Consider the following 22,036-nt stretch of genomic DNA (forward strand, 5'->3'; position numbering starts at 1 on the left):
ATTTATTTATTTAGCTCCCTTGCACCCCAGTATTTCTACTTTGCACATTCACCTACTGCAAATCTACAATTCCAGTGTTTATTAATTGCTATATTGTATTTACTTCGCCACCATGGCCTTTTTATTGCCTTTACCTCCCTTATCTCACCTCATTTGCTCACATTGTATATAGACTTGTTTTTGTACTGTATTATTGACTGTATGTTTGTTTTACTCCATGTGTAACGCCGTGTTGTTGTATGTGTCGAACTGCTTTGCTTTATCTTGGCCCGGTCGCAGTTGTAAATGACAACTTGTTCTCAACTTGCCTACCTGGTTAAACAAAGGTAAAATAAATAAATAAATACAAATAAAATGACTAGCTCAAACACTTAATCTGCAAAAATGAATTAGTGGGTGATGGTGATTTCAGAACCCAAGTGGGGGAGATAAAAATAAATGAAAAAATTTTTATAAATAGGCCGCATTGCTGCCCCTCCCCTAATCTGATAGGGGTGTGCTAGATGCCTAGTCTACCTTATGGCTCAGCTCAGGTGCCTACATAGTACATACATCATGTACACACACACACACACACACTAAAAATGAGGCTGGGGAAAAGTTAGCTACATTGAGGTGAGTGCTCATGATCATCTTTATTCTAGTTTGCTCATGTATTAGCTGATCAGAACATTTTGCTAGCATGTTATGTAGCTTAAAAATTTGGATTTTCCTCTTCACTCGCATAGCAGCCCATCCTACTCCCGTCCAAAAGCCTACAACTTAATAATCAATCGATGTGCTTCTCCTGATACTAAGATGCACTGCCTGTCGTGGTCTTGTAGATCCTCGTTCTCATGAGTGCACTCCAGCCTATTCGTATCGCAATTTGAAACACGGCCACAAATTTTTCTGGCCCAGTCAATATTAGAATCCTGGCACCGCTAGGGGCCCCAGATGTTGCAGCTGAGAAAGAGTGGTATTAGGATGAAGGTGCGCAGACACGCAGAGTTTTTCTTTAACACGGCAAGCCCAAAACCCACTCCGCACAGAATTTGAGGCAGTCGGGCCACATAGAGTTCTCATTCCCAGGCCGAACCCAAAGTTAACCCCTCAATCCTTTAGAGATACAACAATTCAACTGGCCATTTCAGGGTCATATTCATTTGGGCACACCTGAGCGTTTGCCATTGGACAAGCTCAGGTAGTACCCCCCAGTTTAAGTCAGTTTTCTTCCATTTAGTGAATACTGAACACAACCAGGTCAAAAATCAAACCTGTGATAGGGGTGTCACTCACTAGGGGGCACTGCCAGAAATTTGAGGTGCAGGGTCTCCACTTCCTCGTCCACGGGCATGCTCATTAGGCCCCAGCGCTGACCCCGCTGGGTGGGGGCCATCTTCACACACACGTCCCTATTCCCCGACGCACGCACCCCGTCCAGCAGGCTGGCCATTAGGGAGTCCCTAAACACACACACACATATATCAAATTAAGTCATTAGAGACAAGGATATGCAGATATGACGCACACACAGAAAATATATAAAAAGACAACGATGCAGGATCGGGAATACAGTACATATGAGCAGGGTGTGAACGGAAACAGATTTAGTGAGCTTAGCCAACAGAAAAGGAAACGGGAGGGCAAATATGACATTTGCCATTATAGAGCTGTTTTGTGCTGTACCTGTCTGTAGAGCAGTACTTCCTGATCTGGCCTCTGATGAACTCTATGGTGAACACCTGGGGGTTCTCCACATCGCAGATGAGAGCAAACACCTGCACGCGCACACACACACACACACACACACACACACACACACACACACACACAGTTTACTGCAAATGACACTAGCACAACGGTGCTTCAGTGCAATTTGAAAAAGACAAACATGGCATTTAACAGAGTCTGAGGCAGAGGCCAGGTCATAGAAATAAAATGAATAGAAACGACAGTTCTGAAATTCACATAACACATCAAGGAAAATTAGAGACTTCTACCAATTCGATGGGTAAGCCCCAGTGTTTGTGTGGGTCAGCCCGTGTTTGTGTGGGTCAGCCCCAGTGTTTGTGTGGGTCAGCCCCAGTGTTTGTGTGGGTCAGCCCCAGTGTTCGTGTGGGTCAGCCCCAGTGTTCGTGTGGGTCAGCCCCAGTGTTCGTGTGGGTCAGCCCCAGTGTTTGTGTGGGTCAGCCCCAGTGTTTGTGTGGGTCAGTCCCAGTGTTTGTGTGGGTCAGCCCCAGTGTTTGTGTGGGTCAGCCCCAGTGTTTGTGTGGGTCAGCCCCAGTGTTTGTGTGGGTCAGCCCCAGTGTTTGTGTGGGTCAGCCCCAGTGTTTGTGTGGGAATTGTAGCAGCCACTCACCTCTCTAAAGGGCTTGATGGTGACTATGTTGTAGGAGGCTGGGTCTCTCTCCACCAGACATGTCTCTGTCAGGCACAGGATCCTCTTGATGGGCTCCTGCCAGGGACAAACAGCACAGGAGAAGTTAGTCTCAAGTTGATAAGGGCCAGTTGACTACAGAGCACATTTTAATCTCAATGTCCTAACAAAGTCAAAATCTCCTCATAAAAAAGGTAAACAGGTCAAATAAAAAGGTAATTTATAAATGTCATGGAAGGAACGATGGTGATGGCAGTTAGATTCTGACCGAGTGGCGCGGGGAGACCTTCTGCACCACGAACTCTGCCAGAGAGGTGATGCACTCGTCCGAGCCGTACTTCCCAAGTCGGTCCGTCACAAAGTCCTCGAAGGTCAGCGGGTCCTTACGCAGCCGCAGAGTGATGCCGATGAAGTTACCCGCGTGCTCAATGGCGCTTCTGATGATCTCATCCCGATGCTCTGACGCAAACAGGTGCTGAGGGGGTTGGATGGGGCAGATAGAGAGAGGGATGGGGAGGTGGTGAGAGGGATGAGAGGGAAGTGAAAGAGGGATGGGAAGGTGGAGAGAGGGGGATGAGGGAGAGTGTGAGAGTGCAATTAAAACAGTACGTGCACGAGTCAGTCCTGGACAGTGGAATTTCTCCAGGGAATAAACACATATTACAGACAATTAAACCTTTAGAGACTAAGAGGCACACACACCCTACCCCCCAGGAACGTACCAGCCGGCTGAAGCCCCCATAGAGGATGCAGAAACCCCCCTGGTAGTCGTCGAGCTCTGCAAAGCACTCCAAGGAGCGGTAGTCGTAGGAGCACACAACCCGGTTGGCCTGGGGGTCAATCTGGTCGATTCCCCCTGGGGTCACCTCCAGGCTCACTGATTTCCGTGTGTCGCTCCAGTGGTGCTTGTAACAGTTGTAGCGCTGACGGGACACACACGTTAACAAAGTGGACAAAACTGGTCATGGCATCACGGCATAATATAGCTCTGGTCCATGGTGTTACGTGCCGCTTGGGGAAGGCTCAGCGTCAGCAAGTCACATGTACAGCAACACCCCGGACCAGAGCTAGACATGATAACGCCTAGAGATCTAGCAAACATTCAAACGCAAACCAATCAATCAAATTGACAATGTCAGTTTTTTTACCTCTCACAACTAATGGATATAGAAAGAGAACCACTATAGAAGACCCTGGTTTAAAAAAATATGAAGATAATCCTTATGTCTGTGCCTGGCTGCCTTTTAAAAACATAGAATGTGTCCCAAAATGACACCCTATTCCCAATGTAGTGCACTACTTTTAACCAGGGCCTATAGGGAATAGGGTGCCATTTGAGACGTAACCATAGTGCTCCTCTTTGATGAGATCACCAGGAAGTTGTATTGATCTGTGCTGTAGATGAAAGTCACCCTTAGGGGAGCAGGCGAGTGGCTGCTCTATTCCAACCTCTCTCTCTCCCAGGGAAATGGGATTGTGCTGATGGAGGAGAACACAGACAGAGGCTACGTCCCAAATGGCACCCTTTTCTCTATATAGTGCACTACTTTTAAACCAGTGCAAATGGCACTACATTTGGAATAGGGTGCCATTTTGGACGCAGTGTGAGACACTAAATAAAATCTTCAGGGTTCCTGAGTGAGTCTGCTAGACCAGCTCAGTGCGGGAGAAAGAGAGAGAGGAGACATCCTATAATTATCAACAACTCAGGAAGAACAACAACTAGAGGCTGCTCCACTCTGCCCTTCTTCCTCCTCTGTGCTCTACTCAACATGGCCCTGGGGTGTGTGGGGTGTTTGTTTTACTCGCCCCCCCCCCCCTTTGATTTGTTCTTATCACCATTCATATTCTATTCTCCTCTATAGTGTGGTCATGCATTCTATAAAGGAGCGCTTCATTCTTTCGGTTCTCCTTTCACTCGTTTGTTCAGGTCTTCATTCCCTCCCTCTTTCCGCCATTCCCTCAGTCAAGACTTACCCTGCCAGTTATCTTTCCCTCTGAGAAGTCTGTTCTGAATCTCTGCAGAGAGAAAGAGAGATCAGATAAAATATGTATCCACTGTAATCTGGGCCCGTATTCATAATACTTCTCAGTGCTGAATTGAGACCTGTTTTGTCTTCTACAGCATAATGAAGAAGACTACTGATCCTAGGTCAGCACTATTAATGTATCCTGGATAGGTAGAAGATTGAGATATCACCCATTGAATAAGTGTAATTACACATCAGAGATCAGTCAAGTCACTATGCTGGTCTAAAGCTTATGGAAATATCAAACTCAGAGAGTCTTACACCTTTTCAGAACAATGATTTCATGACAACACATTTTGTTTTATGCATGGTGTATGAGAACCAGCTGTGTCAAGGGACACAAGTGCGAGAATCTTAAGATTATTATTTTTTGGACAATGAGCGATTTTGCAGCAATTATTTTTTGCCTTCCCTGCCATTTAGATCTGTTCTTGTGTGTGTGTGTGTGTGTGTGTGTGTGTGTGTGTGTGTGTGTGTGTGTGTGCATTGTGTTTAATGTATGTGATGGTGTTTCTAAAGCAACCTACAGTGAGCCACTGTTGCTAATGTGTTGTAAGCATTCTCATGCAAAAATAATGGTTGATGCTATACATGCTAGAGGTGGGAGGTGGTGATTAAAGGGGCAATCTGTGTTTCAAACAATGACAAAGCAGCCATCCCCGGTAGCCTAGTGGTTAAGAGTGCTGGGTCAGTTACAAAAAGGTCACTGGTTCTAATCCCGGAGCCGACTAGATGGAAAATCTGTTGATGTGCCCTTCAGCAAGGTACTTAACCCTAACTGCTCCTGTAAATCGCTCTGGATAAGAGTATCTGCTAAATGACTAAAATGTAATCGCACCACTTTTTTGGGTAAACAGCTGAGGGGTGGGGCTTAAGAAATGTAACCACTCAAATGTATAGACGGGGAGTTACTGAAGTTACACAGTTTACAATTAAATGGTTTACAAACAAATCGGCTAAAACAAGCTTATATTTTGGGTTCTGATGAGCTAAGGCATCTGAACTAAGCTCCTGTGGTATTTACAAGTTATATTCTTCCAGAATATAACACTTCCTCTCACCAGTGCCTCTGTGAGTAGCTCTGTCCTGTGCTCTGTGGAGAACTTGAGCGTTTCAGACTTCTTCCCGCTGCCCTTGCGGAATGTAAGGTTGAACTCGGTGCCCTGGCCCTTTCCCACCGGGGTGATGCCGCAGATGTCCCCATACGGCCACTGCAGGGCACCACAGAGGAGACAGAGAAAGAGACAAACATTCACTAAAGCTAAAAATGACAGATCATAGATTAGCATCCAAATGGCGACAAAGGATATAGCGATCACAAGGATAATGTCACATGACTCAGACGTAGAGACATAATTAAGGGTTTTAAAATGAGCGCACTGACCTGGTTTGTGACTTCGAGCGTGGCGGGGTTGTATGTGGTAATGCCATGAGTGCCCACGGAGAAGACTCGTTTGTACCTGGAACAGAGAGGAGAGCTCAGTCAGTCAGATACCTACCTACACAACATCTGTTATACAAAGACCTACAGGACATTGAGGGGATTGGGTGGTAGCCTAGTGGTTAAGAGGTTGGGCCAGTAACCGAAAGGTAGCTAGTTCGAATGACTAGGTGAAATCTGTCGATGTGTTCTTGAGCAAGGCACTTAACCCTAATTGCTCCTGTATGTAGCTCTGGATAAGAGCGTCTGTTAAATGACAAAAAAAATTAACAAACAATTGAGGTAAGGCATGGACACGTCGGTAGCATTTGCCGGCCAAGAGTACTTAGCACCTCTGAACACAGTGCCGGACGTACAGTGAGTTCCAAAAGTATTGGGACAGTGACACGTTTTGGCTCTGTACTCCAGCTCTTTGAAATGATACGACTGAGGTTAAAGTGCAGACTGTCAGTTTTGAGGATATTTTCATCCAGATCGGGTGAACCATTTAGAAATTAAAGAACTTTTTGTACATAGTCCCCCCATTTTAGGGGACCAAAGGTACTGGGACAAATTCACTTAGGTGTATTAAAGTAGTAAAAAGCGAAGTATTTGGTCTCACATTCATAGCACACAATGACTACATCAAGCTTGTGCTCCACACATTTGTTGGATGCATTTGCTGTGTTTTGGTTGTGGTTCAGATTATTTTCTGGCCAATAAAAATGAAAATGGGGAAATAATGTATTGTGTCATTTTGGAGTGAGAAATATCATACCCTCAAGACATACATTTTTTATTTTAACTTTATTTAACTAGGCAAGTCAGTTAAGAACAATTTCTTATTTGCAATAACAGCCTACCAAAAGGCCTCCTGCGGGGACGGGGGCTGAGATGAAAAATGAAATAAAAATACTAACTTCTCACCATTACAATAACGGGAATAACAGGGGAGGTGGGTATTGTTTTGAGGGGTATGATATCTGTGCATCTAACTTTCTCACGATTCAGTCAGGATTATCCCTAATCATGGTAGCATTCACATTTGTATTTATTATGGATCCCAAGGCAGCAGCTCTACTTCCTGGGGTCCAGCAAAATTAAGGCAGTAATACATTTGAAAAACATTTCAATACAGTCATAACAGATTTCACAACATATTAAGTGTGTGTGCCCTCAGGCCTCTACTCTAGTACCACATGGCTATGTATACATGTGAGTATAGTGCATATGCTATTGTGTGTTTGTATGGATGTGTCTATGTTTGTGTTGCTTCACAGTCCCCGCTGTACCATAATGTGTATTTTATCTGTTTTTTAAATAAAAATGTTACTGCTGGCATGAGTTACTTGATGTGGAATAGAGTTCCATAAAGTCATGGCTCTATGGACTTGGGTACTGTGAAGAGATCTCTTGTGGCATGTTTTGTAGGATATGCATGGGTGTCCGAGCTGTGTGCCGGTAGTTTAGACAGACAGCTCGGTGCATTCAACATGTGAAAACCTCTCACAAATACAAGTAGTGATGCAGTCAATCTCTCCTCGACTTTGAGCCAGGAAAGAGTGACATGTATATTATTAATGTTAGCTCTTCGTGTACATCCAAGGGCCACCCGTGCTGTCTTGTTCTGAGCCAATTGCAATGTCCCTCTGTGGCACCTGACCACACAACTGAACAGTAGGCCAGGTGTGATAAAACTAGGGCCTGCAGGACCTACTTTGTTGATAGTGCTGTTAAGAATGCAGAGCAGCGCTTTATTAGCCAGACTCCTCCCCATCCTAGCTACTGTTGTATCAATATGTTTTGACTATGACAGTTTACAATCCAGGATTACTCCAAGCAGTTTAGTCTCCTCAACTTGCTCAATTTCCACATTATTCATTACAATATTTAGTTGAGGATTAGGGTTAAGTGAATGATTTGTCCTAAATATTTAAAAAACTAAAAGCATTGTATTTGGGACTAATTTATTCCTTGCCACCCATTCTGAAACTAACTGCAGCTCTAAGTGTTGCTGTCATTTCAGTCGCTGTGGTAGCTGACATGTATAGTCATCCGCATACAGACACAGTGGCTTTACTCAAAAGCATGTTAGTAAAGATTGAAAAAAGTAAGGGGCCTAGACAGCTGCCCTGGGGAATTCCTGATTCTAACTGGATTTTGATGTAGAGGCTTCCATTAAAGAACACCCTCTGTGTTCTGTTAGACAGGTAACTATATCCATAATATAGCAGGGGGTGTACAGCCATAACACAGATTATGATCAATAATGTCAAAAGCCGCACTAAAGTCTAACAAAACAGCCCCCACAACCTTTTCATCATCGATTTCTCTCAACCAATCATCAGCACAGTAAAAGCTGTGCTTTTTGAATTTATGTAGAGGTGTTTAGAAACATATTCTATTGTTATTTACAATAGAAGTGACTCCAAAATTACACAATACATTATTTCTCATTAATTTCTATTGGGCACATAACAATCTGAAACACAACCAAAGCAAATGCATCGAACAAATGTGTAGTGTTCCAAGCTTGATGTTGCCGAGTCATTGTGTGCTATGAATATATGACTAAATACTTTTATACACATAAGTGAATGTCCCAATACTTTTGGTCCCCTAAAATGGGGGGACTACGTACAAAAAGTGCTGTCTAAACTGTTCATCCGATATGGATGAAAATACCCTGAAATTAAAGCTGACAGCATAAACTTGAACCCCATATTCATTCTACAGCCAAAACAACAAGTTAGCTCACTGTAATTTGCTAACCGAGTGCAAACCAATGTAGAAACAGCAGAAAATGTTGGCAGTCCGACGCCTACCAGCAGGTGTTCCCTAAAAACAAACCACGTCAAACGAACTCTGAACGAATGTCAGATAAAGGCAGACCATCATTCAGTGAGATGCGGTTTCTCCTGTAGGGGCAATCTATTCCCTACATAGTGTCCTACTTTTGACCCGAACCCTGCAGTAAATGAGCTAGTCAAAAGTAGTGCACTATATAGGGAATAGGGTTCCATTTATAACTTAGGGTAGCTCAACATTCAGTAAAGAAATTGAGTGTGGACTGTGGAGTACTGCAGTGAGGGTGGTGGACCTGAATGGCTTTGCTGCTGTATCCTAAGTGGTGGCATATCTGAAGTGACAGAGGTTAGCCAAGCAAATATTTTCCCAGTCAATGCTCCTGAAATACCTCTGGAGCAAGAAATAACCATAGTAGAAATAAAGACCTATTGTGTCTGAGGAGTTTGACACTGGACAGAGTGAGATGAATGGACCAGGGAACTTGTATGTGCATCTCAAATGTCATCCTACTCCCTAGTGTATTAATTTTGACCAGAGCCCTATGCACTATAAAAGGAATAGGTGCCATTTTTGAGGCAGACGTTTATACTGTACCAAAATGGAGTGGAGCTCTAGGCAACCGCAACCGTTTTGTCACTGGAACTGAATAATAAGTAGGGTTTAGCTAGCGAGTAGCTTGCTGACACTGAAGGAGAGGACGGTTGAGTTAGTTTACAATCCCAGGGAAGCGTGCTTGAGATCTGAGAAATGTGACCGCCTGCCACATTCAAAGGGAGTCAAAAAGGGCAGCCACTGTAAAGTGATGACTGTGCGTTTATAAGTGTGTGTGCGCGCGGGCATGCGTGTCGGGGAGGGGGGTCTGCTGATCTAACAGCCCAGTGCACCCTGCCCTAGCTACCTCAGAGCGGCTGAAGACTTTCTGCTAGGCTGCACCCTTGATCACTTTCCTCCACATCAGACCGCCACGCTCAGACAAAGAGGGGGAGACTAGGCTAGCTGGGCACGTCGCCACTCACACAAAGAGAAAGACACGAGGGCTAAAACTTAACTGACTTCCCTTCACTTCCATACTGAGGCCTAAGATACGTCCCAAATCACACCCTCTCCCCTATATACAGTACTTCTGACTAGAGTCATTTGAACCCTGGTCATAAGTAGTGCACTATAAACGGAATACGGTGTTATTTGAGAAGCTGCCCTAGTATCAAGCCACAGCAAGGCCTCTAAGCAAAACCTAGGATGTGTAAAGGATGTAGCCTACATGCACCTTAACCTAAATGCTACGCTACAGCTCTTGGCCACCAAAACTGAAGGAATAAGAGCAGAGAGCTCTGAACTGAAATTTTCGAGCCTAGATTCTATAGAAATATCCTGGTCCACAACAACTTTGCATCTGAACTAAACATGCATAAAAACAAAACCAAGCTGAAGGTAGGTGCCAGGCTCAGATGTTGCTAAGCTAACCCCCCAAAGGACTTATTTCCTGGGATGTTCCATTGGACAAAGTGAATGAGTGGGATTGTTTTTCGGCCACATCCAATATGCTCCTAACCATGCTGTGGTCACGCTGATGCCTTTAAAATGTGCTGAATGTGTGATTGGCAATGAGGCAACAGATTCAGTAACTGACTTGATGATGGGAATGAGAAGATGGAGTCAACACAGGAAGGGTGGACCGTCATTACGACAACATTCATGCAACATTCCTTGTTCTGCGTATCAAAGTGACTACGATCATGTAGGCCCTACATTTTCAAATACTTAATGATTAAGCTATTTCGTCGTATTATAATCTCTACCTACACACATTTATCAACATTTAGGCCCTGGAATATTCTCATGAGAAGAGTGTCACACTTGAAGACCCAGGCTTCACAGAGTTGTCTGATCAATAGGTGAAGGGAGAGCGTGGGAGCAGTGTTTGTGAGCTGAAAGGAGCACTTTCGGCACCTCCCAGTCACTGTTCTCTTCAACACAAAACATTGGCACATGCACACACAGAGACAAACAGAGAAAAACACAGATCTTCACTACGTTCAGACAAACAGAAAGTGGCTTAAATAGACAATCACAGTCATTGGCCATTTGTTCCAGAACACCTTGAAAGACCTTTGATCCACGCCTGAGTGTGTCTGCTAAATGACGTAAATGTAATGTACATGGGACATTGAGAGTAATCAGAGTCAAAGTTTGGGTGGAATCTATAGTCTCTGCATCCCAGTAGCAGTCTACCTCCCTCTCCATCCTTATGCAAGGACATCGTTTCCCTTTCATCCTACCCTGAGCCAAATCCACCCTCCCTCACTCACTCACTCTAAGTGCAGGGCCCCTGCTCTGCTATGAGGGCACCCCTCTACATGGAGCCTTTGTCCTTGCTGCTCAGTGGCTGGGCCAGGCCTAGTCACACGACTGGTTAATTATTCATCCTCTGTGAACTGTACTCTCCAGGCAGATACAGGCAGTCACCCAGCCCAGTCTAAGCACAGCCAAGCACATACTGTAGTAGCTAGGGCAAGGAGTTTTTCCTGACCATATGACCTGAGCAGGACATACTCTGGGCCCAGGTTATAAACTAACTAGGGCCCCCCAAGGTTTCCTGGGCAGGTCACATGGCCAGGAAAAAAAAAAAAAAAAAAAAAAAAAAAAAAAAAAAAAAAAAAAAAAAAACTCTACATAGCCTACAGTGAGGGAAAAAAAGTATTTGATCCCCTGCTGATTTTGTACGTTTGCCCACTGACAAAGAAAGGATCAGTCTATAATTTTAATGGTAGGTTTATTTGAATAGTGAGAGACAAAATAAGAAAAAATAAATCCAGAAAAACACATGTCAAAAATGTTAGAAATTGATTTGCATTTTAATGAGGGAAATAAGTATTTGACCCCTCTGCAAAACATGACTTAGTACTTGGTGGCAAAACCCTTGTTGGCAATCAGAGGTCAGACGTTTCTTGTAGTTGGCCACCAGGTTTGCACACATCTCAGGAGGGATTTTGTCCCACTCCTCTTTGCAGATCTTCTCCAAGTCATTAAGGTTGAGGCTGACGTTTGGCAACTCGAACATTCAGCTCCCTCCACAGATTTTCTATGGGATTAAGGTCTGGAGACTGGCTAGGCCACTCCAGGACCTTAATGTGCTTCTTCTTGAGGCACTCCTTTGTTGCCTTGGCTGTGTGTTTTGGGTCATTGTCATGCTGGAATACCAAGCCACGACCCATTTTCAATGCCGTGGCTGAGAGAAGGAGGTTCTCACCCAAGATTTGACGGTACATGGCCCCGTCCATCGTCCCTTTGATGCGGTGAAGTTGTCCTGTCCCCTTAGCAGAAAAACACCCCCAAAGCATAATGTTTCCACCTCCATGTTTGATGGTGGGGATGATGTTCTTGGGGTCATAGGCAGCATTCCTCCTCCTCCAAACACGGCGAGTTGAGTTGATGCCAAAGAGCTCCATTTTGGTCTCATCTGACCACAACACTTTCACCCAGTTGTAATCAGAATTGTTCAGATGTTCATTGGCAAACTTCAGACGGGCATGTATATGTGCTTTCTTGAGCAGGGGGACATTGCGGGCGCTGCAGGATTTCAGTCCTTCACGGCGTAGTGTGTTACCAATTGTTTTCTTGGTGACTATGGTCCCAGCTGCCTTGAGATCATTGACAAGATCCTCCCGTGTAGTTCTGGGCTGATTCCTCACCGTTCTCATGATCATTGCAACTCCACGAGGTGAGATCTTGCATGAAGCCCCAGGCCGAGGGAGAATGACAGTTCTTTAGTGTTTCTTCTATTTGCGAATAATCGCACCAACTGTTGTCACCTTCTCACCAAGCTGCTTGGCGATGGTCTTGTAGCCCATTCCAGCCTTGTGTAGGTCTACAATCTTGTCCCTGACATCCTTGGAGAGTTCTTTGGTCTTGGCCATGGTGGAGAGTTTGGAATCTGATTGATTGCTTCTGTGGACAGGTATCTTTTATACAGATGACAATCTGAGATTAGGAGCACTCCCTTTAAGAGTGTGCTCCTAATCTCAATTTGTTACCTGTATAAAAGACACCTGGGAGCCAGAAATCTTTCTGATTGAGAGGGGGTCAAATACTTATTTCCCAAATCAATTTATAACATTTTTGACATGTGTTTTCTGGATTTTTTTGTTGTTATTCTGTCTTTCACTGTTCAAATAAACCTACCATTAAAATTATAGACTGATCATTTCTTTGTCAGTGGGCAAACGTACAAAATCAGCAGGGGATCAAATACTTTTTCCCCCTCACTGTACATGGGTCAGAGGTTATGAAAAGTAGAGGGCAGGGCTGGCTATGCTGCTCCTCACAACAATAACAGTCATTATACAGGCCTTCCCTCCATGACCTCAGAGAGTGCTTTACATCATCATAAAGACACTGCTATCACATTTCATACGAGTATTATTGGAAGCAGTGGAACATTTAATTGGCAGGGGGTGATTTCCATGTAAAAAGCTCCATGAGCACCAACATGTGAAGTTAATAGGAGCATATGAAATTGGGTGTCAAATGAAAACCAAGAGTCAATATTTTTGACAAATTAATACATATTTTGAAACCATTTTCCATTCTAAAAATGTGGAATAAGCAAAGGCTTTGATTTCTGGTCCAATAGAAAAAGGGTCTTAGAAAGCATCAACCAGAAAAAGTCTTAAGGTGTTAGAAATACAACAAAAAACAATGTTGACATAAAGACCCCTGCCAACTAATATCACATATTTAGTTAGTCTGAGAAATGTAATGCCTTGAAATTCCATTACCAAAAACCCTCATATCTTTAAAATATTTTCACATTTCTCATAAGCAACAAGGTAGACATGCGCGCACACACACACTAATTAGTGTTTTTACAGATAATAATTCATCACCAAAATTGGTGATTGAGATTAAAACTCGAAATTCCGTCACCAAATCAGTAACGGGATTTCTGCAATTGAATTGGCTACAATGGGAAATCAAACCACAGTTGGGTACACAAGTTTGGACAGCACAGTACACAGAAAAGAAAAGTAGAATATAGTTCAGTAGAGTACAGTACACTGTAGACCAACTAGATTTGAGTACACTAACTCTACGTTCCAAACTTGTGAAACAGACATCTATGATTGATTCAGATTTGGTCCTGTTTGGGGGCAAAGTTCATTCAAATAAAAAGTCAGTGAGTAGAATAATACCCAAATATACAAAAGGAGGATATTGCATATTTCTACTTTTGTGTATCTATTTAGGATACATCACCATGAAGAGAATGATGTTCATATTTCATAATTATGCATTTCTGTGTAGTATAGACCAGGGACACATGATTAACTTATGTTACCGCAATTCTGTTACTGGGTGCAAATCCACTTTATTTACTATAGTTCAATAACCAAAATAGATTTTTTTCAAAGGCAATGTGTCATGTCATAGCTGACACCCCATTCTTTCTGCAGACATCATTAAATCTTAATTCGAAGCAGATATATAAAAATGTTTAAAAAAAAATACTTGGACACAAAATGCAGGAGATTTTTCCAAAACTCTGTTACCAAATTTAGCATCTGCACAGTTCTTCCAGTAAATGTGTTTTTGTTAAAAGTAGTCCTTGTGCATAGAGTTGTATGGTTTGTTAAACTTTGAAATCAATGGTTTTTGTTTGGCATACATTTTAATTAGGCACAGAGGCCTAATGCAAAGCAAGGCAGTGATAAGCACTAAGGCACTTGGGTATTTTGTCTACAGCTGGAAAATCTATTGTCTACAGACATCTAGTACACACAAGCACACAGTGAAAGAGCCTTTCCATTGACTGAATCAAATTGTCTCTTCCCTCCTTCACAATTCCCCAGTATTGTCTGGGACAGAGGAGAAAGGCAGTAGTGTGGGGGGGTGTATATGGTAGATGATGTTACCAGGGTGTAATAGAGATGAAGGTTAAAAGGGAGTTTATATGGAGAGAAAGCACAAGACGCAGTGTTAGCGATGCATTCTACAGCCCTAACCACAGACACAGCAGGGTACATCCATTTGAATTCTATCACTTCTTGAAAGCATCACTTTTGATTTAAACAAAACTTTTCATACATGTTTGCCCAAAGAAGAAGTGGTCAGAAAGAGACTTCAGGAGATAAAGGTGCTCAAAGTTGACCCATTTCGCATAATCTACCATGCGACATCCATGTCTTCATCACTGGAAAAGATAAACGGTCGAGTTTGATATCATTTTAAAGCTTACAAACAGGGTTGTCAAAATATGTTATTATTTCCAGGAAAAAAACGTGACGAAAATGTTTAATTTTTAAACATTTAAACTACCGTCAATTATCTAAAAACCGTAAACTCCAATTAAATTGGAATGTCTTTTCTATCATCTATATTTCTATGGAGGATTGACAGTATAATTTAAAACAGATATTCCCAGTCAAATCAACATTCTCTGATGTGATGTGTGGACCCCAAACCATCTTTGTGGTACCATTTGAAAGTTGAAATGTATGACAGAATTAAAAAGTAATTTTGGACTGATATTTTGTTGTTGTTGAAACTGTTACGTCTAAAAGATACCAAATTTAAATTTTGTGATATCAGAGCAAAAAATATAAACTACTGGAACTAAGAATTAAAAAGAACTGATACTGGCACAAGATAAGGGGGAAGTTGGAGTGTAACTGACGAAATTACAGTTAACGAAAATGCATGCTTAATCCAGTATAAATGAATGTATAAAATGTATTATACAAGACAAAATTCACAAATTCTACAGCACAACGGCAGAGTCATGTCTCAAGTGTAATAATGACTAAATAATTCATGCTTTCAGGGAATGCTATGAAGTCCGGATGTTGTGGGCAGAGCTAGAAAGTTGGCAGTCAGAAGTATTACAATGTCAAATTACTTTTAATCCGTCGGTCTGCATAATTCAAGATAGGGCTGGGCGATATGACGATATATATCGTGTGACGATAGACATTTTCTATCGTTTCATATTACGCCCTATCGTTTATTTCATTGTGTCACAAATCACTCTTTACGGCAATATTTTTCATCAATTGAACGACGCTTTGCGTTCCACCACACGTGACGTGTGTAAGGAAATTTGCAACAAACAAACAAACATGGAGAGCGAACGTGACACAGAGCACGGCGCTCGTACCTAAAAGGTGCTACTTCGGTCGCATGGACGTGGTTTGGGTATGAAAAGTCTGACATGGACCAGAAAACCGTATGCTGCAAGCCGGTCCCGACAACAGGCTCAAACACCACTAACCTCTTTTACCACCTACGCAAGAATCATGTGAAACAGTACAGAGAGATTGTACGGATGAGACACAAAATAGTACAGCCGAGTGCTCACAACAAACCCCCGACTCAGACATTGCAAGAGGGTTTTGCCCACGGCACACCATATGGCAAAGAATCAAAGATGGAAGGAGATAACAGCTGCTGTGACAACTTACAACTGCAAAGACATGGCACCAATTTACAAGGTCGAGAAACGAGGGTTTCGTGAGTTGGTGCTAACACTCGACCCAAGGTACCAAATGCAAACTGATATGTGACACGTACTAATACCAAAAGAACATGCAAAACAGGCAAGCACCCAAATAAACTCAGCAAAAAAAAGAACGGGCCTTTTTCAGGACCCGGTCTTTCAAAGATAATTCGTAAAAATCCAAATAACGTCACAGATCTTCATTGCAAAAGGTTTAAACACTGTTTCCCATGCATGTTCAATTAACCATAAACAATTAATGAGCATGCACCTGTGGAACGGTTGTTAAGACACTAACAGCTTACAGACCGTAGGCAATTAAGGTCACAGTTATGAAAACTTAGGACACTAAAGAGGCCTTTCTACTGACTCTGAAAAAGACACACAAAAAAGATGCCCAGGGTCCCTGCTCATCTGCGTGAACGTGCCTTAGGCATGCTGCAAGGAGGCATGAGGACTGCAGATGTGGCCAGGGAAATAAATTGCAATGTCCGTACTGTGAGACGCCTAAGACAGGGCTACAGGGAGACCGGACGGACAGCTGATCGTCCTCGCAGTGGCAGAGCACGTGTAACAACACCTGCACAGGATCGGTACATGCGAACATCACACCTGCGGGACAGGTACAGGATGGCAACAACAACTGCCCGAGTTACACCAGGAATGCACAATCCCTCCATCAGTGCTCAGACTGTCCGCAATAGGCTGAGAGGCTGGACTGAGGGCTTGTAGGCCTGTTGTAATGCAGGTCCTCACCAGACATCACCGGCAACAACATCGCCTATGGGCACAAACCCACCGTCGCTGGACCAAACAGGACTGGCAAAAAGTGCTCTTCACTGACGAGTCACGGTTTTGTCTCACCAGGGGTGATGGTCGGATTCATGTTGATTATCGAAGGAATGAGTGTTACACCAAGGCCTGTACTCTGGAGCGGGATCGATTTGGAGGTGGAGGGTCCGTCATGGTCTGGGGCGGTGTGTCACAGCATCATCAGACTGAGCTTGTTGTCATTGCAGGCAATCTCAACGCTGTGCGTTACAGGGAAGACATCCTCCTCCCTCATGTGGTACCCTTCATGCAGGCTCATCCTGACATGACCATCCAGCATGACAATGCCACCAGCCAAACTGCTCGTTCTGTGCGTGATTTCCTGCAAGACAGGAATGTCAGTGTTCTGCCATGGCCAGCAAAGAGCCCGGATCTCAATCCCATTGAGCACGTCCGGAACCTGTTGGATCGGAGGGTGAGGGCTAAGGCTATTCCCGCCAGGGAAGGTGCCTTGGTGGAAGAGTGGGTTAACATCTCACAGCAAGAACTGGCAAATCTGGTGCAGTCCATGAGGAGGAGATGCACTGCAGTACTTAATGCAGCTGATGGCCAAACCAGATACTGACTGTTACTTTTGATTTTGGCTTTAACATTTGGCTTGATAAGGGCATAGGCAGACTAAATTATTTATTCGCTTTAGATTTTAATTGTCATTTGAGAAGAAAATGGTTGAGAAATATCAACTCCCAAAGCAGGACTTTTTCTGCGTTCTACAAATAAGACATCCTTGATTGGCAACCCTGATGTACAGTTGAAGTCGGAGATTTACATACACCTTAGCCAAATACATTTAAACTCAGTTTTTCACAATTCCTGACATTTAATCCTAGCAAATTCACTGTTTTAGGTCAGTTAGGATCACCACTTAATTTTAAGAATGTGAAATGTCTGAATAATAGCAGAAAGAATGACTTATTTCAGCTTTGATTTCATCACACTCCAAGTGGGTCAGAAGTTAACCTGTTGGGGCTAGGGGGCAGTATTTTCACGGCCGGATAAAAAAACGTACCCGATTTAATCTGGTTACTACTCCTGCCCAGAAACTAGAATATGCATATAATTAGTAGATTTGGATAGAAAACACCCTAAAGTTTCTAAAACTGTTTGAATGGTGTCTGTGAGTATAACAGAACTCATATGGCAGGCCAAAACCTGAGAAGATTCCATGCAGGAAGGGCCCTGTCTGACAATTTGTTGTCCTTCTAGGTTCTCTCTATCAAAAATACAGCATCTCTGCTGTAACGTGACATTTTCTAAGGCTTCCATTGGCTCTCAGAAGGCGCCATAAAGTGGAATGAGAGCTCTGCAGTCTCTGTGCTAAGTACAGCAGCTCTGTTTCTTACTGGCCTGCCTGGGGACAGTGACACTGGAGATGCGCGTTCATGTGAAATCTCCATTTTGGTCTTTCAGTCTTTGAACGAATACAACGTCGCCCGGTTGGAATATTTTCGCTATTTTAAGAGAAAAATTGCATAAAAATTGATTTTAAACAGCGTTTGACATGCTTCGAAATACGGTAATGGAATATTTTCACATTTTTTGTCACAAAATGCGCCTGCGCGTCACCCTTCGGATAGTTACCTGAACGCATGAACAAAACGGAGCTATTTCAATATAACTATGGATTATTTCGAACCAAAACAACATTTGTTGTTGAAGTCCTGGGAGTGCATTCTGACAAAGAACAGCAAAGGTAATCCAATTTTTCAAATAGTAAATCTGAGTTTGGTGAGGGCCAAACTTGGTGGGCGTCAAATTAGCTAGCCATGATATCTACTCAGAATATTGCAAAATGTGCTTTCGCCGAAAAGCTATTTTAAAATCTGACACCGCGATTGCATAAAGGAGTTCTGTATCTATAATTCTTAAAATAATTATGTATTTTGTAAACGTTTATCGTGAGTAATTTAGTAAATTCACCAGAAGTTTGCGGTGGGTATGCTAGTTCTGAACATCACATGCTAATGTTTTTGATATAAATATGAACTTGATTGAACAAAACATGCATGTATTGTATAACATAATGTCCTAGGAGTGTCATCTGATGAAGATCATCAAAGGTTAGTGCTGCATTTAGCTGTGGTTTTGGTTTTTGTGACATATATGCATGCTTTGAAAATGGCTGTGATTATTTTTGGCAGGGTACTCTACTGACAATCTAATGTTTTGCTTTCGCTGTAAAGCCTTTTTGAAATTGGACAGTGTGGTTAGATTAACGAGAGTCTTGTCTTTAAAATGGTGTAAAATAGTCATATGTTTGAGAAATTTAAGTTATAGCACTTAGAGGTATTTGTATTTCGTGCCACACGATTCCACAAGTGTCCCACCTTGCCCAGGGAGGTTAACATACACTCAATTAGTATTTGGTAGCAATGCCTTTAAATTGTTTACCTTGGGTCAAACGTTTCAGGTAGCCTTCCACAAGCTTCCCACAATAAGTTGGGTGAATTTTAGCCCATTCTTCCTGACAGAGCTGGTGTAACTGAGTCAAGTTTGTAGGCCTCCTTGCTCACACACACTTTTTCAGTTCTGCCCAGAAATGTTCTATAGGATTGGGGTCAGGGCTTTGTGATGGCCACTCCAATACCTTGACTTTGTTGTCCTGAAGCCATTTTGCCACAACTTTGGAAGTATGCTTGGGGTCATTGTCCATTTGGAAGACCCATTTGCGACCAAGCTTTAACTTCCTGACTGATGTCTTGAGATGTTGCTTTATTATATCCACATCATTTTCCTGCCTCATGATGCCATCTATTTTGTGAAGTGCACCAGTCCCTCCTGCAGCAAAGCACCCCCACAACATGATGCTGCCACCCCCATGCTTCACGGTTGGGATGGTGTTCTTTGGCTTACAAGCCTCCCCCTTTTTCCTCCAAACATAACGATGGTCATTAGGGCCAAGCGGTTCTATTTTAGTTTCATCAGACCAGAGGCCATTTCTCCAAAAAGTAAGATTTTTGTCCCCATGTGCAGTTGCTAACCGTAATCTGGCTTTTTTTAATGGAGATTTTAGAGCAGTGGCTTCTTCCTTGCTGAGCGGCCTTTCAGGTTATGTCGATATAGGACTCATTTTACTTACTTTTATACCTGTTTCCTACCAGCATCTTCACAAGGTCCTTTGCTGTTGTTCTGGGATTGATTTGCACTTTTCGCACCAAAGTGCGTTCATCTCTAGGAGACAGAACGCGTCTCCTTCCTGAGCGGTATGACGGCTGCGTGGTCCCATGGTGTTTATACTTGCGTACTATTTTTTGGACAGATGAACGTGGTACCTTCAGGCGTTTGGAAATTGCTCCCAAGTATGAACCAGACTTGTGGAGGTCTACAATTTTCTTTCTGACGTCTTGGCTGATTTCCTCTTGATGTCAAGCAAAGAGGCACTGAATTTGAAGGTAGGCCTTGAAATACATCCACAGGTACACCTCCAATTGACTCAAATGATGTCAATTAGCCTATCAGAAGCTTCTAAAGCCATGACATAATTTTCTGGAATTTTCCAAGCTGTTTAAAAGGCAGTCAACTTAGTGTATGTAAACAATTAACCAGCATGGCTACCACAGCATTCTGCAGCAACACACCATCCCATCTGGTTTGGGCTCAGTGGGACTATCATTTGTTTTTCAACAGGACAATGACCCAACGCACCACCAGGCTGTGTAATCAGCCAACAAGTGCTCAGCATATGTGGGAACTCCTTCAAGACTGTTGGAAAATCATTCCAGGTGAAGCTGGCTGAGAGAATGCCAAGAGTGTGCAAAGCTGTCTTCAAGGCAAAGGGTGGCTATGTGAAGAATCTCAAATATAAACACATTTGGTTACTACATGATTCCATGTGTGTTATTTCATAGTTTTGATGTCTTCACTATTATTCTACAATGTACAAAATAGTAAAAATAAAGAAAAGCCCTTGAATGAGTAGGTGTTCGGAAACTTTTGACTGGTAGCGGGGTGGAGCTGAGAAAGCCGCAAGGGACCTTGTTTCGGCCATATGCTCCACAGGGAGCAAAGAGGAGAAACATTAGGTAATAAACCAAACCCTTCTTTCTTGGCCTCACAGTCAAAGCCCTAGCCTGACTCAATGACTTTCCACTCCAAACACATCACCACAGGTCCCTGCAGGACACATCACGAGGCATTAGCAGGAAGCAGCCCTCAACCCTCCCCTTCCTGTGGCCATAGCTAATCTGCTCTTTAGCACTGCTGCTATAGTTACCTCAGTCAATGGCTGCCTTAATAGGACAAAGGCATTTAGGAAGCACGTATCAGTAATGTGATCCTGTTGTCTAATGCCCAATTCCTCAGGTATCACTTCTATTGAAGCCTACCAGAGAAACAGGAAGGGACCAGTTTGTTTAGTAACATTTGTTTGCCCTTTCTAAAGGTATAGAAGAAGTAATTGATTCATGAACTCATGGCTACCATTCAGCTGTATTTATGAACCTTATCTTGGAGCTAGGGCTGGGCGGTATACTGTATTTTCCTATATACCGGTTTTTATGCTTTACATTTTATAACGTTATGTTGGTTAAATGTAATACACCACTTCGGTTTTTGTTGTTTATTCCATTTGCTACTTGTCATCTCTCTCCCTCTACTCCTGCATGCCGCTTCTCCATGCGCTTCCCACACCAAGCCTTACCCCCCATCACGTTCACCAGTCTGCATGGTCAGATGCAACAAGCTGGTGACAACAATGCTGATTTTTACTGTGCTTCTTAATATAAATCCACAAGCGTTCTATAATTACACTATTAGCTTGTGCATCTTACCATCTGCAAACAGACAGTTTATATATTTTGTTTGTGGAAGTACATCTTCTAAATCAGAGAGTAATAGGCGAAGCATGAATGTTCGCTAGTGCTAATTACCTATACTGAACAAAAATATAAAACGCAACAATTTCAACTAGTTTACCGAGTTTCAGTTCATATAAGAAATCAGTCAATTAAAATAAATTAGGCCCTAATCTATGGATTTCACATGACTGGGCAGGGACACGGCCATGTGGGCCTGGGCATAGGCCCGGGCATAGGCCCACCCACTTGGGAGCCAGGACCAGCCAATGAGAATGAGTTTTCCCCCAAAAAACTGCTTTA

The 22,036-nt window shown here is 43.0% G+C and overlaps 1 protein-coding gene across 1 annotated transcript in view; it reads right to left on the reverse strand.

The window, feature by feature from the left end:
• LOC115154951 (dnaJ homolog subfamily C member 13) overlaps positions 1-22,036 on the reverse strand; it is a 71,730-nt gene that overhangs the window by 41,950 nt on the left and 7,744 nt on the right. The window contains exons 3-10 of the mRNA XM_029701689.1: positions 5,774-5,849; positions 5,451-5,600; positions 4,337-4,378; positions 3,082-3,282; positions 2,628-2,834; positions 2,342-2,437; positions 1,669-1,760; positions 1,279-1,445 (exon numbers count right to left, since the gene is read on the reverse strand). Of these exons, the coding sequence (XP_029557549.1) occupies positions 1,279-1,445; positions 1,669-1,760; positions 2,342-2,437; positions 2,628-2,834; positions 3,082-3,282; positions 4,337-4,378; positions 5,451-5,600; positions 5,774-5,849 (1,031 nt within the window). The remainder of the gene's footprint in view (positions 1-1,278; positions 1,446-1,668; positions 1,761-2,341; positions 2,438-2,627; positions 2,835-3,081; positions 3,283-4,336; positions 4,379-5,450; positions 5,601-5,773; positions 5,850-22,036) is intronic.

The sequence above is a fragment of the Salmo trutta genome, chromosome 2, assembly GCF_901001165.1.
Source record: "Salmo trutta chromosome 2, fSalTru1.1, whole genome shotgun sequence".
In the NCBI taxonomy this organism is placed as follows: Eukaryota; Metazoa; Chordata; class Actinopteri; order Salmoniformes; family Salmonidae; genus Salmo; species Salmo trutta.